This window comes from Alnus glutinosa, chromosome 4, assembly GCF_958979055.1.
Source record: "Alnus glutinosa chromosome 4, dhAlnGlut1.1, whole genome shotgun sequence".
Taxonomy (NCBI): Eukaryota; Viridiplantae; Streptophyta; class Magnoliopsida; order Fagales; family Betulaceae; genus Alnus; species Alnus glutinosa.
Genome location: NC_084889.1, coordinates 6,563,590 through 6,581,487, shown reverse-complemented (window position 1 = coordinate 6,581,487; position 17,898 = coordinate 6,563,590). Strand labels below are relative to the sequence as shown.

The following is a 17,898-nucleotide window of genomic DNA, read 5'->3' as shown; positions in this document are numbered from 1 at the left end:
ATCGGCTCCTCTTCAGTTGAAAATCAACTAGAGAGGATCCTGATGCAAGTCTGAGAGGTCGAGAGAGTGAGAGATGAGTGAAAAAAAGAAGAGGAAGAGAAACAAAATTAAAACAAAAAGAAAAAGATGAAACCCTATGCCTATACCCACCAAAACGACATTGTTTGGTTAATTTGTTATATGCATATAAAATATGGTATATATATGTGATTATTGATTATATCCGCTTACTCTAAAATTATTATATCTATTTGTTATTTAAGCGTTCGTGATTTTTACTTATTGCATCTATATGCGATTACACTAATAGCGGTTAATAGTTAGTTACGATTAATAACCGCCCCGCTTATTGTAGAGCATTTCCATTCCAATTTCGGATTGAAGCAATTATCACGTGGGTGGTATTGCCACGATAGGTAGCATGTGTCCCCTCCTTCATTCTGCGACTGTGCTCTATAGAAAGTACAAAAGGCACCCCTCTTCCACATTGGCCTTCTCTCTTATAATTCCGAGAGCCTCCAATATCAGAACGTAACAGGAAGAAGAAAAAAGCGTCTTCTTCGATCGCCGAATCGAATCGCAATAACAAACAGAGCGATGGCGAAGAAGAGGAAGTCCGTAGCGACGAGCCTGGACGAGGTGGATCGGACCATGTACGCGTCGTTTTGCAGCGCGGCCAACTCGCTCTCCCAGCTCTACACCCAGGCCATGAACCACCAGAAGTTCTCCTTCCAAGCCGGCGAACGCCACGGCCTTGTACGTTTCACTCTCCTATTTGATATTTACATATTATTTTGATTCTGATGATATTCGATGTGTGTTGGCTCGGCGATTGTCGTTTTTATATAATTATATGCTTGCTGGGTCATAAAAGTTCATAGATTTTTGTTCCTAGTTTTGGCTTTAGATTATCTCGTTTATGTTTGATTGTTAATTAGATTGCATTACATTTAATCAATGGAAATATTGTATCTATTTGATCTTAATTTTTTATTTCCTAAGTTTTGGTTATAGTTTGGTGAATTGTACTTCGGGTGAGAAAATCGTGGAGTGAGTCTTGGAATAAGAAAAGCTCCAATTATGTACCAAAAAAAAAAAAAAAAAAAACCCAGACTATGGGATACTTGGGATGTTAGAATAGTAATTAGGCAACTAAGGCAAGAATCAACACCACTTTATCAAAAAATCTGGACAAGCATCTAGTGTTAATCTCAAGTGTGTGAACAAGCGTGTTTTTGTATGGAGTATCGGAGTATGTGGACGTTCTTATTATAGAGAAGCATTGATTGGAACTGGAATATGCTTAATTATATGGAAAATACTAAAAAGGGATCTAAATACAAAATGTAAAAGTTTGGAACTAGTTCCGATGTAAGTGCCTTTAAGTTAAGGATTACTTTTCAAGTTTTTCAAAGGTTTGGCTAGCCATGTGGCATTGTGGCTACAAGCATTAGAGGTATCAGCAATTTGAGGTTGAAGGGTTGCAATGCATGTATGTTTGTATGTATGTGACTAAGAACTTCAATTAGAATTGAACTCTAGACCTATCATGTCTCCATCTACCTTAATTTTTTTGAAACAACTAAATCAAGTTTAAACAAGTGCAATTGAAGGGAGAGTCTATTTTCTATATGAATGAATCTGATCCTAACATGAGTAAATAATGCCACAGTACACATACTGTGAAGATTCATATAGTATAGTTTGCAGTAAGCTTTATCAAAGTGTGATACATGAGAAACATTAAGATACATCATAGTTTTGCGAATGGTCGGCTATGGGCTAAATACTTTACTGATTGAATATGTAGAGTCTGAAGAAAATTTTCTGCCAAAAATTGTTTATCTTCTGGGATTTCTTTATATCAAGCCTTTACAACACTTCAAAATAATCCCTAATAAGATTTGTTAAAGGGAAAAAAAATACCAAAGAGTATTGGATGATATCAACTATCATGAGTGTTATTCATGGGTATCTAAGATTGTAATGGCCCATTGTTTCTCATGTAGAAAAGTTGTGATTGCGTGTAATTGTTAAATGACTTGACTGGTTGCTTGCATAAATGATAAAAGAGCAAGAAGGTGTCTTGGCAGACGAAGAAACAAAGAATCTGGCCTAGAATCAAATTAAAAGAAAAGGCACAAGTTGCCAAAAGTAAATATGGAGGACGTTGATCGATGGTGGAAGTTGATTTAAGATTTTATGTGAGGAAGCTATTAGTTAAGGGCATTACATCTTCTCCTTTCATTGCAATAAAAATATTGAATATGCTTTAGCCATGGCTTGAGAAGCTTTGGATCAAACGTGACATTATATTTTACTTGGCATGTTAAAGTATTTATTAATTGATTAAATTTACCTTTTCCTGTCAGTTTAAGCTTTTGGGACAAGTGGTGATTTAACATGGTATTAGAGCTGAGGTTCTAAGTTCGAACCCTGTCTCTTTCATTTATTTCCAATTTTAATTAAATATTCCACGTGTTGGGCCTTACCTATTAAAAGGGAGTTTGAACCCACACGTGAGGGGGAGTGTTAAAGTATTGATTAAATGATTGAATTTACATCTTTTTATCATCTTAAGCTTTTAGGATAAGTGGTGATTTAACATGACACCATATTACAATGCAAGACTGAGTCTTTCACAAATTATTGTAGGCAAATGCAAATTGTGGTCTATGTTGGTCTTTGGAGTTAGGAATTTATTTTATTGCAAGAGTTTCATGGTTTCCAAAGGATTTAGCGAGTTAAGTTCTTGTGTGTATAAGTACATATTTTGTTTTAACAAGAGGCAGTTCCTGGTTAGAAGTTGTTAGTTTTATTCTGCATATTTTAAATACACAGGGAATAGATATCAGTTTCCACTGGTTTATCCTATTGCTTAGGACTACTTTAGGTTTAGTTCAAGTTAAGTTGCTAGGATACTTTTGCAAGGGAACATACTCATGTTGGATATGTAACACCTCATCCCACATTGGGAAGATGATTAACCCACATAGAGTGTGTGGATTTAAAAGAGCTCATGGGTACTAAGTTTCACATTAGTTATTTACTAGGTGAAATTGAGCTTTATAAACGATTATAAGGAACTCCAATTGCAACTTGACTAGTCCTTTTGGAATGATAGTGTAGATGTAGCTAGCATTTTTTCTGGGTCGTTACAAATGATATTAGAGCGACCTAGTAATACTATGTGATATTAGAGCATTGCATGACATGGCCCTGATGATGACATCAGGAATTTAAGGAGGGAGAGAGAGAGAGATTGTAACTCCCCAATCTTACATTAGGAATATGAATAACCTACATAGAGTGAGTAGATTATAAAGGTACTCATGGGTGCTAAGTCCCACATTGGTTTCTTACTAGATGAGACTGAGCTTTATATGTGATTTTAGGGAAGCTCCAACTTGACTAGTCATTATGGAGTGATGACTTAGATGGGTCTAGCGCTTTCCCTGATTTGTTACAAATGGTACCAGAGCTACCTAGTAACTCCATGTGGTATTGAAGCATCATATGATATGACCTTGACGAGGATGTTAGGAATTTACGAGGAGGGAATTGTAACACCTCAATCCCACATTGGGAAGATGATTAACCTATATAGAGTGGGTGGACTATAAAGGAGCTCATGGGTGTAAAGTGCCACATTGGTTCCTTAGTAGGTGATACTGAGCTTTATAAGCGATTCTAAGGAGTTTTAATTGCAACTTGATTAGTCATTTTGGAGTGATAACGCGGATGTGGCTAACGAGTTTCCTGGGTCGTTACAGGATACATATAAGTAGGGATGTAAATAAACCAGTCCGTTCGACAACTCGCTTGATACCCGCTCGGTTTAGCCCGATCCGAACTCGAGCTCGATATTGTAGAAACTCGATCGTTACTGTAGAAACCCGCTCGATTAGTAAGTGATACATACCTGACTCGCTCGACAAAACTCGATAGGGGCTTGCGAGCTCAGCTCGTTTAAAGCTCGACTGGATCGCTCGCCCGACTCGTTAGCTCGTTCATATCTTATATATTAATAATTATAGTATAATATATATAGTATTACATATTAATTATAATTCTTTGATAACAATATTTAGTATGTTAAATTAACATATTAAGTTATTAATAGTTAGTATATAACAATATAACAATATTAAATAGTTAGCATATATATATATAAACACATATATCACATTACACATGGTTAACAATAGTTATATATTATATTTATATTATAGTTACTTAGTTTTATAGAATATATTAGACTTACTATTTGTTCACATTATACATATACCATAGTTTATACTCTCTAGTTATATATAATAACATATTGTTAATTTGTTACTTATAAATTATAGTTATGTACTACATTTTATAATATGTCTTATATAGTTACATATTATATATTTATGTTATTAATAAATGCATAGAGATTGTTCATAAACTTGGGCTTAAATTCTGCTTTGATCATTCATTGAAAAATTTAATAGTCTATCTCGAGCTCTAGTTGAGCCGAGCTTGTCAAGTAACCCGACTCGGCTCGAATGTCATTTTCAACGAACTCAAGCTTGAGCTCGAGTTCGAGCTCACCCGAATTTTAAACGAGCCGAGTTTGAACATGCAATTTATAGCTTGGCTCGAATTCGAGCTCGACTATTTAGGCTCGACTCATAAATGAGACGTCTTGAAATCTTCAAACTCGACTCGGCTCGGCTCGATTACATCCCTACATATAATTTATTCGATGCCCTTTTTACACATCTCTAGTTTTTTAACCTTTTCAACATTTGAAAATGAATTTTTTAATTTGGAAACATATCTGTTACTTCTTAGATACTCCTAAACACATTTGAATTTGTGTCAAACATTAGAACTTGACTTTGTTTTATTTGGAAATTTGACCCTATTGATGTGAGTTTTTCAGTACTGGTGCCTTCTTTCTTGTCCAAAGCAGGGATGCTTGTGTATTATTATATAATAAGCTACAATTTGGAGTTTATCAAAATATAATGAATGTATAGTGTTTTTCACAGACATATAGGATTCACCATGTCTATATATCCATATTCTGCATATCCAGTACTTGTATCTGTGCTTTTCAGGGATTAAGTAGTAGGATGACTAACTTATCAAAAAAAGTAGTAGGATGACTAATGGGATATTAAGCATGTTGTTGGAGGAAGAGAAGTTTTGAAACTGAAATGGAACTTTTACTTGTCAAATCAAAGAAAAGAAAAGAAAAAAATTTGAAATTGAAATCCACCCACCCCCATCCATTTGTTGCTGCATTTCTTAGAAGGTGCAATGCCTGTAAACCTTTCAGTAAACTGCTTCTTCATTTTTCTCTTTTACTTAGTAATGAAGTTTTCAGAAGTGGTTTTGTCTATGATCGTCTGGTCCACTGCTCAATAGAAAGTATGTACCATTTTCTTTCCCATTTTTAGGACTGATCTACTTGATGGTCATCTTCTTGTCAGAAATGACTATGGGTCTTATTAGTTGAGCCCTTTACAGGTGTTTCTTCTCTGCCTTTCATTTTTTAGGATTAAACACACTTTTGGTCCCTGAGTTTTGGAAACTTTATTTTTTAGTTTCTGAGTTTCAATTCGCATCACAGATAGTACATCAATTTTGGAAAAAGACCGAATTAGTACCTCAGTTAAGTTTTCCGTCCAAAAAATAACGGCCCGCCAAGTGTGTGACACGGGTTGTAGTATAAAAAAATAAAAAATAAAAAATCTTTAAAAATTAATTAAAAAATTAAAAACTTAAAAAAAAAAATGAAAAAAAAAAAAGGAAAAAGAGAAAGAAGAGGGGTGGCTCATCCCCTTGGCCACCATGCCACCCCCATTTTGGCCAAGGGGGTGGCTGAACCACCCCATGGCAAAAAAATAAAATAAAATAAAAAAATAAAAAAAATAAAAAATCAAGGGTTTTGGCCCTTGGGGGTGGTTGAGGATAGTTCAGCTACTCCATGGCGGAAAATAAATAAATAAATAAAAAATCAAGGGTTTTGGCCCGGCCACGGGGGTGATAAAATTTAGAGGGTTTGCCCATGGGGTCGGCCACCCCCAAGGGCCAAAACACTTCATTTTTTATTTAATTTTTTTGTCATGGGGTGGCCGAACCACCCTTTGGTCCCTCTTTTCTTTTTTTTCTTTTTTTTAAGTTTTTAATAAATTTTTTTAGTTTTATTTTTTTTTATAATTAATTTTTAAAGATTTTTTATTTTTGTAATTTGTTATATTGTGACATGTGTCAACCCTCAAGGGTCGACACGTGGCAGATCGTTAGTTTTTGGACGGAAAACTTGACTGAGGTACTAATTTGGTTTTTTTTCCAAAACTGAGATATCATCTGTAATGCGAATTGAAACTCAGAGATTAAAAAATAAAGTTTTCAAAATTCAGAGACCAGAAGTGTATTTAACCCCATTTTTAAATTATGTTTGTAGGGCGTCTTAGATGTCACAAGTGGGCAATTACTATTACCTTCTTAAGCAAACCATATATAAGGTAGCTGAAGTTGGTTTACTCTTGATATTATTGTCAAGTAGTCACTTGCTTCTTCTCTCACAGCAAACCATATGTTAGCCTCTTAAACTTTTTGTTATTATACTCTTGATGGTCCGAGGCCAAACTGTTCACTTTATGCCTGGTTAAAGGTTCTGGTGCCTGCTTTTAATTTTACCTTTCATTTCTTTCCTTGTTCAACCCTTCTACCCTGAAACTTTTCTGAGCTCTACGTTTTCCCTTCTGCTGAGTTTTCTTTTGGAAATAATTGTTTTGACTATTTGTTCTAGTAAGTTGAATGCTACTTTTTCACATCACAACTCCTTGCATAAGCCAGTCTTTGTTATTCCTTTGCTATAATGGCTTAACAAATCTGTGGGATCTTTTTTTTTCCCATGTTCAATATCACTTTTTTCTATTCACAATTTTGTCTAAGATACCTTCATTTATTTACAAATATTATTATTTTTTCTGCTAATAGAGTTCAGGACAGGCGTCGTGTGAACTGGCTAGACTTGCCTGAACTAGCCTGGGCAGTCATGACTTTATCTGAAATAAATTTTTTAGAGTAGCTGCTTTCCATTAGTTCTTAGAGCAGTGAGGGCTATCTTTTATATTTCTTTTGGTGCTTGATCATCTTCGTTTGCATGGGCAACAGGCTGTAAGCTTTAGCATTACATATCTTGTTTCAGTTAAGCCTTTGCCTTACATCTATATCTTCTAATTATGTGTATTAATGGCCTTGACATTTCGTTGATGTAGCCTGGTCTTTCTTTTTCAGGAAAAACTCTACCAATGGATCCGGAGGCAACAAGAGGAAGGATCTAGAGTTGCAACAGTTGATGTTCTCAATTACATTCAGGTATTGTTAACTATTCACCGTGCCTGATCTATTTATGATCTTGTACCTTGTTTGTAAGCAGACTTTTATAACATAGTAACCATGTATGCGCTCTATAGCTAAGTAGTACGAGGAATATTGGAGCTATTCTCTCTCCCCCTCCCCCTCCCCCGCCCCCCCCTCTCTCTCTCTCTCTCTCCCAAAACGAACTCCTTCCTAGCCCTCCAGGCTCCCCTCCCTCTCCCCCCCCTCTCTCTCTCTCTCCCCCAAAACGAACTCCTTCCTTCTAAACCCCCCTACAGCAAAGCAGATGGGAGGAAGGAGAAGCCCTCCAGGCTCCCCTCCCTCTCCCCCTCTTTTACCTTCTCTTCTCTCTTTTCTTCTTTTTCCTCTTTTCCTCCTCCTCCTCCTCTTTTTTTTTTTTTTTTGTGGGAAGATAGAAGCTAGATCTACCACTGCCTGATCGCCTCCGCCATGGCACGCACCCCTCCATTGGCCTCCTCACCCTAGATCCATCATGAGCTGCCTTCCAGCTAGCCCCTCCACCAGCGTGTGTGGCCCTCTCCACTAGCACATGAGGCACACGCACTGCCCTCTCTGACGATGTCCAATTCCAAATCTTCTATCCAAGACTCAAGAGTCCATCAACACCTCATTCCTCAATAAAACGGGAATGATTCTCTCTTTTGTCTGGAGCTGTCGCAGACCATGCTCCTATGTCCAAAGATACATGAAAGCTGATCTTCATCAACCGCCTCATCACAGTCATCGCCATCTGTGCACCTTGTTTCAGTGGTCCATTCATTGGAATGCTTCACATACCACCATTATGACAGCCCTCTCCTCGGCCTTTTGGTCAAAGAACTGTGGTACCGTATCTGTTTTGGATCAATTTCCTGTTTTATTTATAGTTTTAATTTCATGAACTGTGATGGCTGTTTTTTGGGGTGTTTGTTGGGGTCCCCCATCCTCCATCCCCTCATTTTGGAATTTTATTTTGTTTCAATGTAATGGTTATGTTGCTCAGAGCAACAAAAAAAAAAGAAAAAGGTATGCGCTCTGAATTTACATTAAAAAATGTGTATATTATCAAGTGATACAATAAAAAGCTTAACTTAGACACCCAAAATATACGACATCGTCTAATTTTATATATATAAAATCGATTTTCTTCTCTTGCATTGAGAATTCGAACATTTATATTAGCTGTTTGCATTGTTTTAGCTATATCTGAAAATTGGAACTTTTATGATTTCAAGCAGAATGAGCTGGACTACTGTGGGGAGGAGCCATCAATGTCCCCTAGAGCTCCAGTGCAACATCAGCACGCTCAACCTGCAATGCATGTCACGAACTCAGGTTTCCCAGTTTCGTCAGGCTCATCTGGCCCAACGACTGCTGGGCAGGGTATTCGCTCCGATGATCAACAATCTAAGAATTCAGTCTTCTCAAATGCTTTATCAAGCCCTCTTCGCCAGAGCCTTCAGCAGTATCACATTACTCGGGGAGGTTACTGTCCAAATAGTGGTCTTCCCTTAGGAAATGGGATGAGGAACAATGAACCCTCCTTTCTTCATAACCAGAGCAGGGATTCTAGTGCTCTCAGTTCCAATGATTCTGCCATGGACATGCATGCAGACAGTCCTGCCCATGAATCCAGTTACTGAAATTGCCCATATCACTACTCTCTTGCCATGCAGTTGTCAACAGATTTGGAAGAATTATGGTGATTTCAAACCTCTTTTCTCTGCATTTGCATTAAGGAATGAAAAAAGTAGAAAGATGGAACTGATAACAGAACGTCTTATTTTACCTCCTCTGAGTTTGGGTCTTTCATATCTTCTGTAAAGTGTTGTTATTGAATATATCTAAAATATTTAAATCTGCACCTATGGTTTTGCCTTCTTGTTTTTCTTGCCTTTTCTTTTCTTAACACGTATTTATGTTTGTGTTGGAATTGTTATTTATGTTCAAGGTTATCTTTGTAAATGTTAACTTTCCAGACATTGATATCGTGTACACCGTTTGATGCACAAATTTTAAATCTTTACTATAAAATTGATATTATTCATTTCATTTGAAATAGAGAGACATCTTCAACAATTGTCTCTATTCACATCTAATCCTCTATTAATATATTTGAATTATCATTTCATTCTTTTTTAGCTTACTAAAAATACAAAGTTGATGGAAACATGACGTCGTGGACTCGTGGCATAGCTAAGTCTGTCCATTTTTTTTTTTTTTAATTATTTTGAATTTTTGTTCATTTGTGTAGAACTTTCTTTTTTCTTTCTATGGATGGGAGCTCGATGCAGAGAACTCTATTTATTATTTGTGGTGATTTATATTATTTAAAGTTTATGCATTTAACGGTATACATTATATTAAATTGATACGTTTTTTAAGAAAAATTAAATAATGTAATATAATGGATGCTGATAAATAGATACACTAATTTTATATTAAATTGAAAGCAAGATGCTTATCCGACTAAATTAATGATGATTTATATGGAAAGCCCCCTCTAAATCAAGGTCCCAATTTATTGATCTGAGCCAACAGTCAAAAGGCATGAAGTGACGTGTTCATATTGAGAATCTTTCTTGGGCTTTTCGGGGGGTTGATTTTTCGGACCCATTACACACAATGGGCCACTCAAACCCAGCAAACAAAATTCTTCGAAAGTTAGGGAAATTTTAGACCCCATCTGCATAACCTCTGGAAAACCTCTCTCTCTCTAAGCCAACTTTCACAGCGCCTAAATGCTGTCCTCTTACAGACAACCCTAGGCGACCCACAGCACCACCATGAAAGCCTCTTAAGTTTGGCCCCTTCCTGGTTGTGGACGTGGCGAGTTCGGTCCTTCCAAAGCCGCTCAGGTCAGGGTCAACTTGATAAATTTTGAAACCTAAGGCGTAAAGGGGATAAATTTAAGTCTTTTTTTTTTTTAATTTATTTTTTTAAAAAAAATAAAAAATGAACCCCATCTCAGCCGGTGTTGATGATGAAGTGGCACGTTGATTCATTTGACAAACCAGACAAGGATCATTGGGTCCTACCATTTTTAGCCCACATGCACCAATCTCTCTTTCCTTAGCTTGACATGAAATGAATGGGGGGCAGCTTACCTACCACCAATGCCCTCGCAATCAGTTCCTACGATGAAAGAATCCCATGCAAATTGTTGGCCTTTTTAGGGCCTGTTTCACTTTCTCTCTCTTAAAATTTTGGTCTATCAAACGAATTTTCTGCCTCACCACTAACACCCTTTTCAAAACAAATTATAAAACTCCTTTTATTTAAAAAACAAAAACTTGGTGGTGCTGTGTGGTGGCTACCACATTAATGGCCATGCAGTGGCCGCCATTGTCAGGGCCGTCGAATCAACACCAAGGTGGTTATGCAACACTTTTTAATTTTATTTAAAAAAAAAAATTATTTCTCAATTTTTAATTTTTACAAATTACTTTTCCAAAATTTTACCAAATTAATTTTCAACTTTTCTTAAATATTGCCTCCACCAAATCAATTCTCAACTTTTACTTTTTTGAAAACTCTTCAAGATCTTAAATGCAAAACACTTCTTAAAATTTTATAAGGCGATTCCTTAACTTTTACTCTCAACTTATCATCAATGTTCGGCATAAGTTAAAAATCATGAACAAGTTTTATAAATTAGGATGATGAGGTATATCATACATTTGCTCATACGATTACAATTGAACTTTTTATTCAGTAAAATTTCTCTACAATACTACATATGTTATCAATATTGAATAACTTGTAAGATTGTTGTGAAGAGAAAGCTCTCTTCTCTCTCCCACTCTCTTCAAGACAATCCCACTTCCTCCTTCTATTCCGGCCCTTCTACTCCACTTTTTCTCTTCTCCCCTCCATTTCCCGCCTCTTCTAAGGCTAAATCTACTAAATTTGTCAACTTCATGAAGCTCCACCCTCAAACGCGCTCCTCCACCATGTTTCCAGGTCTCTCAACTTCTAGCATGCGCATGTGAGCAGATCTTATTTGTGGGTGTGCGTTCCCCACGTGCCGTCGAGTGGGCCGCATTCCATCGTCTTCTCACGCCTTCCACTGTTCTCACTGGTCTTCTGTGGTGGTTCCCATCTCTCGATATCCACTATCAGCAATTGGGCTTCGCTTGCCAACTCTCCTCACCGCCATTTGCCACCTTGCCATTTGTAGATTTTTTTTTTTTTTTTTTTTTAATCTTATGATGGAGTTTTTATATTGGAGCTTTGGTTTCGTTCTTTTCTTAGCAGCGCCCACCCCTCAAACCCTGCAAGGGGGATGTTGTTTCCTTTACCTAAGCAATGCTCGCCCCTCAACTCCTCAAAAGGAGTTGCAATTCTGGGTAAGGTGGAAGGCTTTTTCAAGGGTCATGTTTTTGCCCTCTACTATTTTTATGTTTTATCCGTTTTATGTGGCTCAATCCTTGGCTCTGTACAAGGTAAAGATGACCAATTTTTTTAAGTTTGAATTTATTGTTGGGGAGCTCACTACACCCCTCTTGATCTTTTATTGTAACATGCTCTTTAATGAATAAATATTGCATTTACAATAAAATAAAATAAAATAAACTTGTAAGAGTATTCACATTGGGTTAGTCAAATCAAATGTTATTTTGGACTGTAGCAAATTTAGGTGAAAAACTAGTTGAATCTAGCTACCAAATTTACCCCAAAAATTCATGAGCTGTTACTGTGCTCGGCTTGTAGCTCACCATCATTTAAAAAATAATTTTTTATATTATAAAATTATCTCTCCTCCATTATTATTATTATTATTATTTTTTTTTGCATTCTTTATTTCTCCTATCCTCTCATCTCTCTTTCTCTCACAATTCCAAGTTAGAAACACACGATCGATCAAAGGAAAGTATGAGAATGGAGTACGTACCCAATTAAAACTAAGATGTGAAGTTCATTGTTCTTCCTCACTTATTCACATGTTTTGTTTGAAGCACTGGCCTGATCCATAGATTCCCTGCAGGCTAGGTTACTGTCAACTTGAATGGCTTTCTCTCTAGACTTTCATTTCCAATGAGTAATTGCTAGATAGCTAAAACTCCCACTTGTCTTCCTATTGCAGTGCTGCCCCCACACGGTCACAACATTGATTTATATACATGCCAAAATACAACTGTTTGACATAATAGTACAAATTATTATTATTTTTAAAAAGAAAATAAAAAAAAAAAAATAGAAAATGAGTGACTGCACTGACTGCCCAACTGTGATTGCACGCCACCTCTTCAATATTTTTTATTTTTTTCCTTAAAGAAGAAAAAAAAATATTTAAGTTTTATTTATTTATATTTTTAACATATTTATATTTTTTTTTATTATGATGAACACGTGTAGATTTCCTATTGAATATGACATGATAAACTAACGAATTTTATTAACTTAGTGGACAAAAAACAGGTTTAAGGAGTAATTCATAATTATAGTTTACCACAAAAACCTTTCATTAATTTTTTGTATCACATGGAGTGATTTGTAATTTATGTCAACCCCAATATAGTGTAATTATCCCTTAATTTTAAGAGATTAAATTTTGAACAAATAATGATAAAATTTCAAGTGATGGCCATTGGTTTCTTGCTAAAGGTTTTGAAGGAGCAGCATTTGTTTTTTCACTGCAGAAGAAAGGAATGCTTTAAAATCTCATGTGTTAGGGTGTATGGCTCTAATGATGGAACTAAATCAATTTCATAAGCGGCAATGAATGGTTTAGACTTTAGACTGATCCTCCCTTGTTTGGAAATCAAGTTATTAGCTTTTGGTTGGTAGGATTGGGAGCAGGGATGGCTTCAACTTCAAGCTCAGCCATCTTTGAATCAAGTTGCTAGTGGTCAAATTAGCTTCTTAATATATTAATTTAAATAATTAAATTGATTATTTTTTATACGTTAAAGTTTTTGAGATAAGTAGTTTGTAATAGTTTGACACTTGTAAGTTAGGCAAGCCCCGTCGGCCGACCGTTACATAGAGTAAGGTCTTGTAGCCTTTACTTCACAAACAACATATAACGTGCAATTGTTTTGCACATGGGTGTGTGAAATCAAAAGGGCGTCCAAAAACAAAAAAAAAAAATATATCGCTCTCTAGTTCCGTTACGGGCCTATGAAACGTAGGATGAAAAATTAACAAGAAAATATATTTTGATAGGAGAATTCGAGAAGTTTTAGGCTTTCTTATTTTAGAGTAGATTGAGGAACCCTAAACCTCCCAATAAACAAACGTAATCCTTCGCCAAGTAACTTCTTGATTATTTTATTAACTTTCTAGTGTCTTTAAATAGACACTTATAATTCATAGTAGAAATTAAAGATTAACCGGAATAAACTACTTATAATATTATCATATAATTATCTCTAACATTCAAATCATAATTCTAATGTGATTAATACTGATAACTTATTATCTCTAAGTTATTATAATCCTAAAAAACTTCCCCATAGACATGTAACACTTTCAGATCATGTGTATGGGACTTAGACCGTTGAATGTGTGCACTTTGTTCTAGTAGCAAACACGTTGAGAAGAGATTAAATGAATGTGGAGACGTGAAATCAATGCTAAACAACGGGTCAAATATCTTAAGATATGTTTTTATATTTTTTAACAAGTAATGATTTAATATAACATGGAACATAAATTTTGGTTTCAAATACAATGGACAAAGAAAGCAACATGTGTATCACAATGCCATATCCTTGTCCTTGGGACATATATAGGCCTTGTTTGGCAAGAACACGAAGGGAACACAGTAATGCATTCTACTTTTCATGTACTCTTTTTTCTTCCTTTTTTATCTTCATATTTTCTAATACCAATTAAAATCAAAATATTTTCATTTTTTTTCACTTTTTATATCACATCAATAATTTTTTATTACTATTCAAATAAAAAAAATTAACTACAATACAAATTTTTTTCATTTATTTATATAAATTGTTTTTACTTTATATCACATCATCACTTTTTACTAATTTACTAATTTTATTTGACAAGCTCCAGTATTGTACTGTTTACGTACTTTTTTTTTCACTTTTTTTTTTTATATTTTTTACCATTAATCAATATCAAAATATTCTCACTTTTTTCACTTTTTATATCATATAAATAATTTTTCATTACTATTCAAATAAAAAAATTCACTACAGTAAATTTTTTTTTTATTTTATAGTACATCATCACTGTTTACTAATTCTAAAACTAACAACAAATTATCTTGTTCTTTTATTTCTGTAATTATTTTTGCCAAACAAGCCTGGTGTCTTGTTTATTGCCCATCGTGAGATCATCCCCCTAACGTCACTTTGTGGATGTGATGGGTCATCATCCATCCAATGTCAGTGGTCATGGACATAAATGTCTGTATTTAATGGTTTGGGGTTTTCCTTACAATTCACTCTCTCCGAGTCTAGTGCATCAAAGCCTGTCTGCCTCACTGCTAAAGCATTTGGGAAAGTTTATGTTGCTTTTTTTCTTTTTTCTTTTTTCTTTTTACCGACTGCTTCCTTCTTGCTTTTTGATGGCTGCAAAATATGGTCCAAAACGTCCAAAAGAAAGTGGTGGAATGTGATTGCAAGGGTGGGGTTCCCACTTTACAGGGAGATTACTTGATGGCCATTGGTTTCTACTTTCTATCCAATTTATTTTATTGGTGAAAAAGTAATAACTTATCCAATTTTATAAATATTTTAAATATAGTTATAGTTAGCTAGGGTATACATCCAGGCAAATTATTAACCGCCCGCATCCAAGACTCAATATTTATTATGCACACATGCAGATGTGGTTAGCAAAAATAGCTATCCGCATACCCTAAATGTTTTTATAGTTAATAAATTCATCAAAATGACGTTGTTTTGGTGTTTAATACTATAATGAAGTCGTTTTGGATTAGGTATAGGTTATGTTTACAGTGATTTAATTGGTTGGTTGTTGTTTTCTCGGGTAACACTTTAGCAAAAAGGCAAAATTAATTTGAAATCAATGTATTTTCAAAATTGTTTAAATAGGCCCTAATAGAGACCAAAATGATGCTATGAAAGCACATTATTTAATGTGTGGATAGAAGATAATAATCGTATTTAATAATCGCTTAGATACAATTAGTAAAAACATGATTCAAATGCAGATATCTAAAAGTGATATTCGCATTTTGCATATGCAATTACGAATATTACAAATAACCGCATCCGTATGTACACCTTTAGCTCTAGCTAGTCATGAGCATGTTTTGAAATTCTGGACCTTAACCAAATTTTAGTTAGAAATTTATTTTTTATTTTTAGTTATCAACTGTTCAAAAATACCTCACGTACGACCTACTTTCTACATCTTTTTCTACTTCATTTCAATATTATTCTTTATTTTTATTTAATTTATTTTTTCCCATTTGATAGAAGAGAAATTTGGAAATCACATCTTTTTTTTTTCTTGCTTTGTTGAGTGCTACAGTACTTCAAAAAAGTTTTAAAAAAGTATTGCTAAAGGCATTAACAACATTCCTAATAACATCATTAAAGTAACTTTTTAGTTATTTTAGTGAGCTAATTTTGTAAAATTGTTCAAAATGATTCTCCCGTAGTCTCACCAATTTGGTGAATGAATAGTACTCACCAACAATAATGAGCACTGTTTACTCACCAAATCTATAGATATAAAAAAAAACTATTAAAATTTATCTCTCTGCATTTATTTTATTTTATTTTATTTCTCTCTCATGCATCACACACAACCTTTATTTAAAAAAATATTATTTAAATGGAATAACTAAAATGATAAGGCTGGAGTAATTTAAAAAAGTTGATGGCTAAAATAGAGAAAAAATAATTTTTAGTTATTTTGGCTATTAAAATTTGATGAGACTACTAAAAATGCTCTCCGACTAAGCAAATATTTAGTTAAATTTAGCTAAAGAACGCATTTTTCTATTTTTAGCTACTCACTTTTTCAAAGTACTTACATTTGGCTCAGCATTTTAGTTATCCACTTTTACTTCTTTTTTTTTTTTTTTATTAATATAAATTATACATTGTTGAGCTACAATACTTAGTCCTTAGCTATTTTGACTCGAATGTTGAGTTTTTTTGAAATTTTTTTTGTTGATTAGTCAAAATAATCTTTTAACTATTTTGGCTAGCCCAACGTGAGTGCTCTTTGACGAATATACAGCGTTTTGGTAATTTTTTGCTATTAGAACCGACCGAACTAAGGGCATTTTTCTTTCTTGTTCTTTTTGATGAGCAAGACTAGGTTACCACTTGATGTCCCTATTCATCATGGAGTTACCATTTGGTGCCTCAGTCAATAGCACGATTTGTGCAAAAAAAAAAAGAAAAAAAAAGAAGCAGCATATAAAAGGTTTTGACATCAATTTATATACCTTAATAAATAATAATAAAAAAAAATCTGTTGGGTAATAATATATGGATTCATGCTATTTGTACATTAGATTGATAACTTAGGCCATGGAATGATGGACCTCAATCATTAGTATAAGCACGCTACTGTCGCTACATGTCTATTGGAAAAGAGTTGTTTTTGAGAGTCACCGGAGCATGCGTTTATATCAAAGTTTAAACTGATGGCCGGCGGCCAGGAAAATGTGTTCTTAAGATATGAATATAATAATTATAATAATAATAACGTCCATTTTGAATTAGAGAAGTTATTGTTTTGATGAATTTTAGAGCATTCGAGAATTGGTTTGTTGCAAAGGGTCTATTCGGTATTTCGGTTTTAAAACGTGCGATTTGAAAATGTGGCTGAGCGTTTGGTAAAATTACACAATTTTTAAAAACGTATATCTTTGCTTACGTTTTGAAACACACGATTTTTTTTTGTTTTTTATGTTTTCAAACAACATTTTATTTTTTATTTTTTTAAAAAGCCCAAACAAAAAATTTTATAACCAAATACTCTCTAAGTTAGGAAAAAAATAAAGTTTATGTAAATCCAAAAAAAATAAAATAAAATAAAAATCGTGGTGTCTTGACTGTCTTCTGCATATGAAAACATAAGTTGAAAAAATTGTTTGTTTTAACTAAATCTTTTTTTTTTCTTTTTTTTTCAATATATTTTTCTATGCTCAATTTTGGTTATCTGTGCTTTAAAATCGATGGTTAAATTGTTAAAGTGTCCTACATCGTTAAGATTTCCTTCACTTGGGCACTTTATAAGCCATGATGTCCTCTCCCCTCTCAATGCGTCTTTTGAGAGTGAGTAAGGCCCATAAACTTTTACATAAATAACTTGAATTGATTTATGATTTTATGTCATACGATAAAAGTGACATACCAAAGAGTCAGTTTTACTTGAAAATCAGCTCTTTATTAAAATTTTTGTTTGTTACCTTTTAATTTGTTTTTTTAAAACAAAAACAAAAACAAATAACAAAAACATAAAACACTCTTGAAAATATAAAAAAACAATTTACACATTTATATCACATCATAATACCTTTCCGAGCTTAAAATATATATATATATATATATATATATATTTCCTTAACCA

General features: G+C 34.1%; 1 protein-coding gene across 2 annotated transcripts; it reads left to right on the top strand.

The window, feature by feature from the left end:
* Positions 1-469: 469 nt before the first annotated feature.
* Positions 470-9,253, top strand: LOC133865202 (uncharacterized). Of its 2 annotated transcripts, none has more exons than XM_062301565.1 (3): positions 470-756; positions 7,288-7,368; positions 8,607-9,253. In XM_062301565.1, the coding sequence occupies exons 1-3, from the start codon at positions 598-600 to the stop codon at positions 9,012-9,014; spliced, it is 648 nt and encodes a 215-aa protein (XP_062157549.1). In that variant the 5' UTR covers positions 470-597; the 3' UTR covers positions 9,015-9,253. The 2 variants fall into 2 exon arrangements, with proteins under 2 accessions (XP_062157549.1, XP_062157550.1); XM_062301566.1 differs by having other exon boundaries at positions 474-756; positions 8,610-9,253.
* The last annotated feature ends 8,645 nt before the right edge of the window (positions 9,254-17,898 follow it).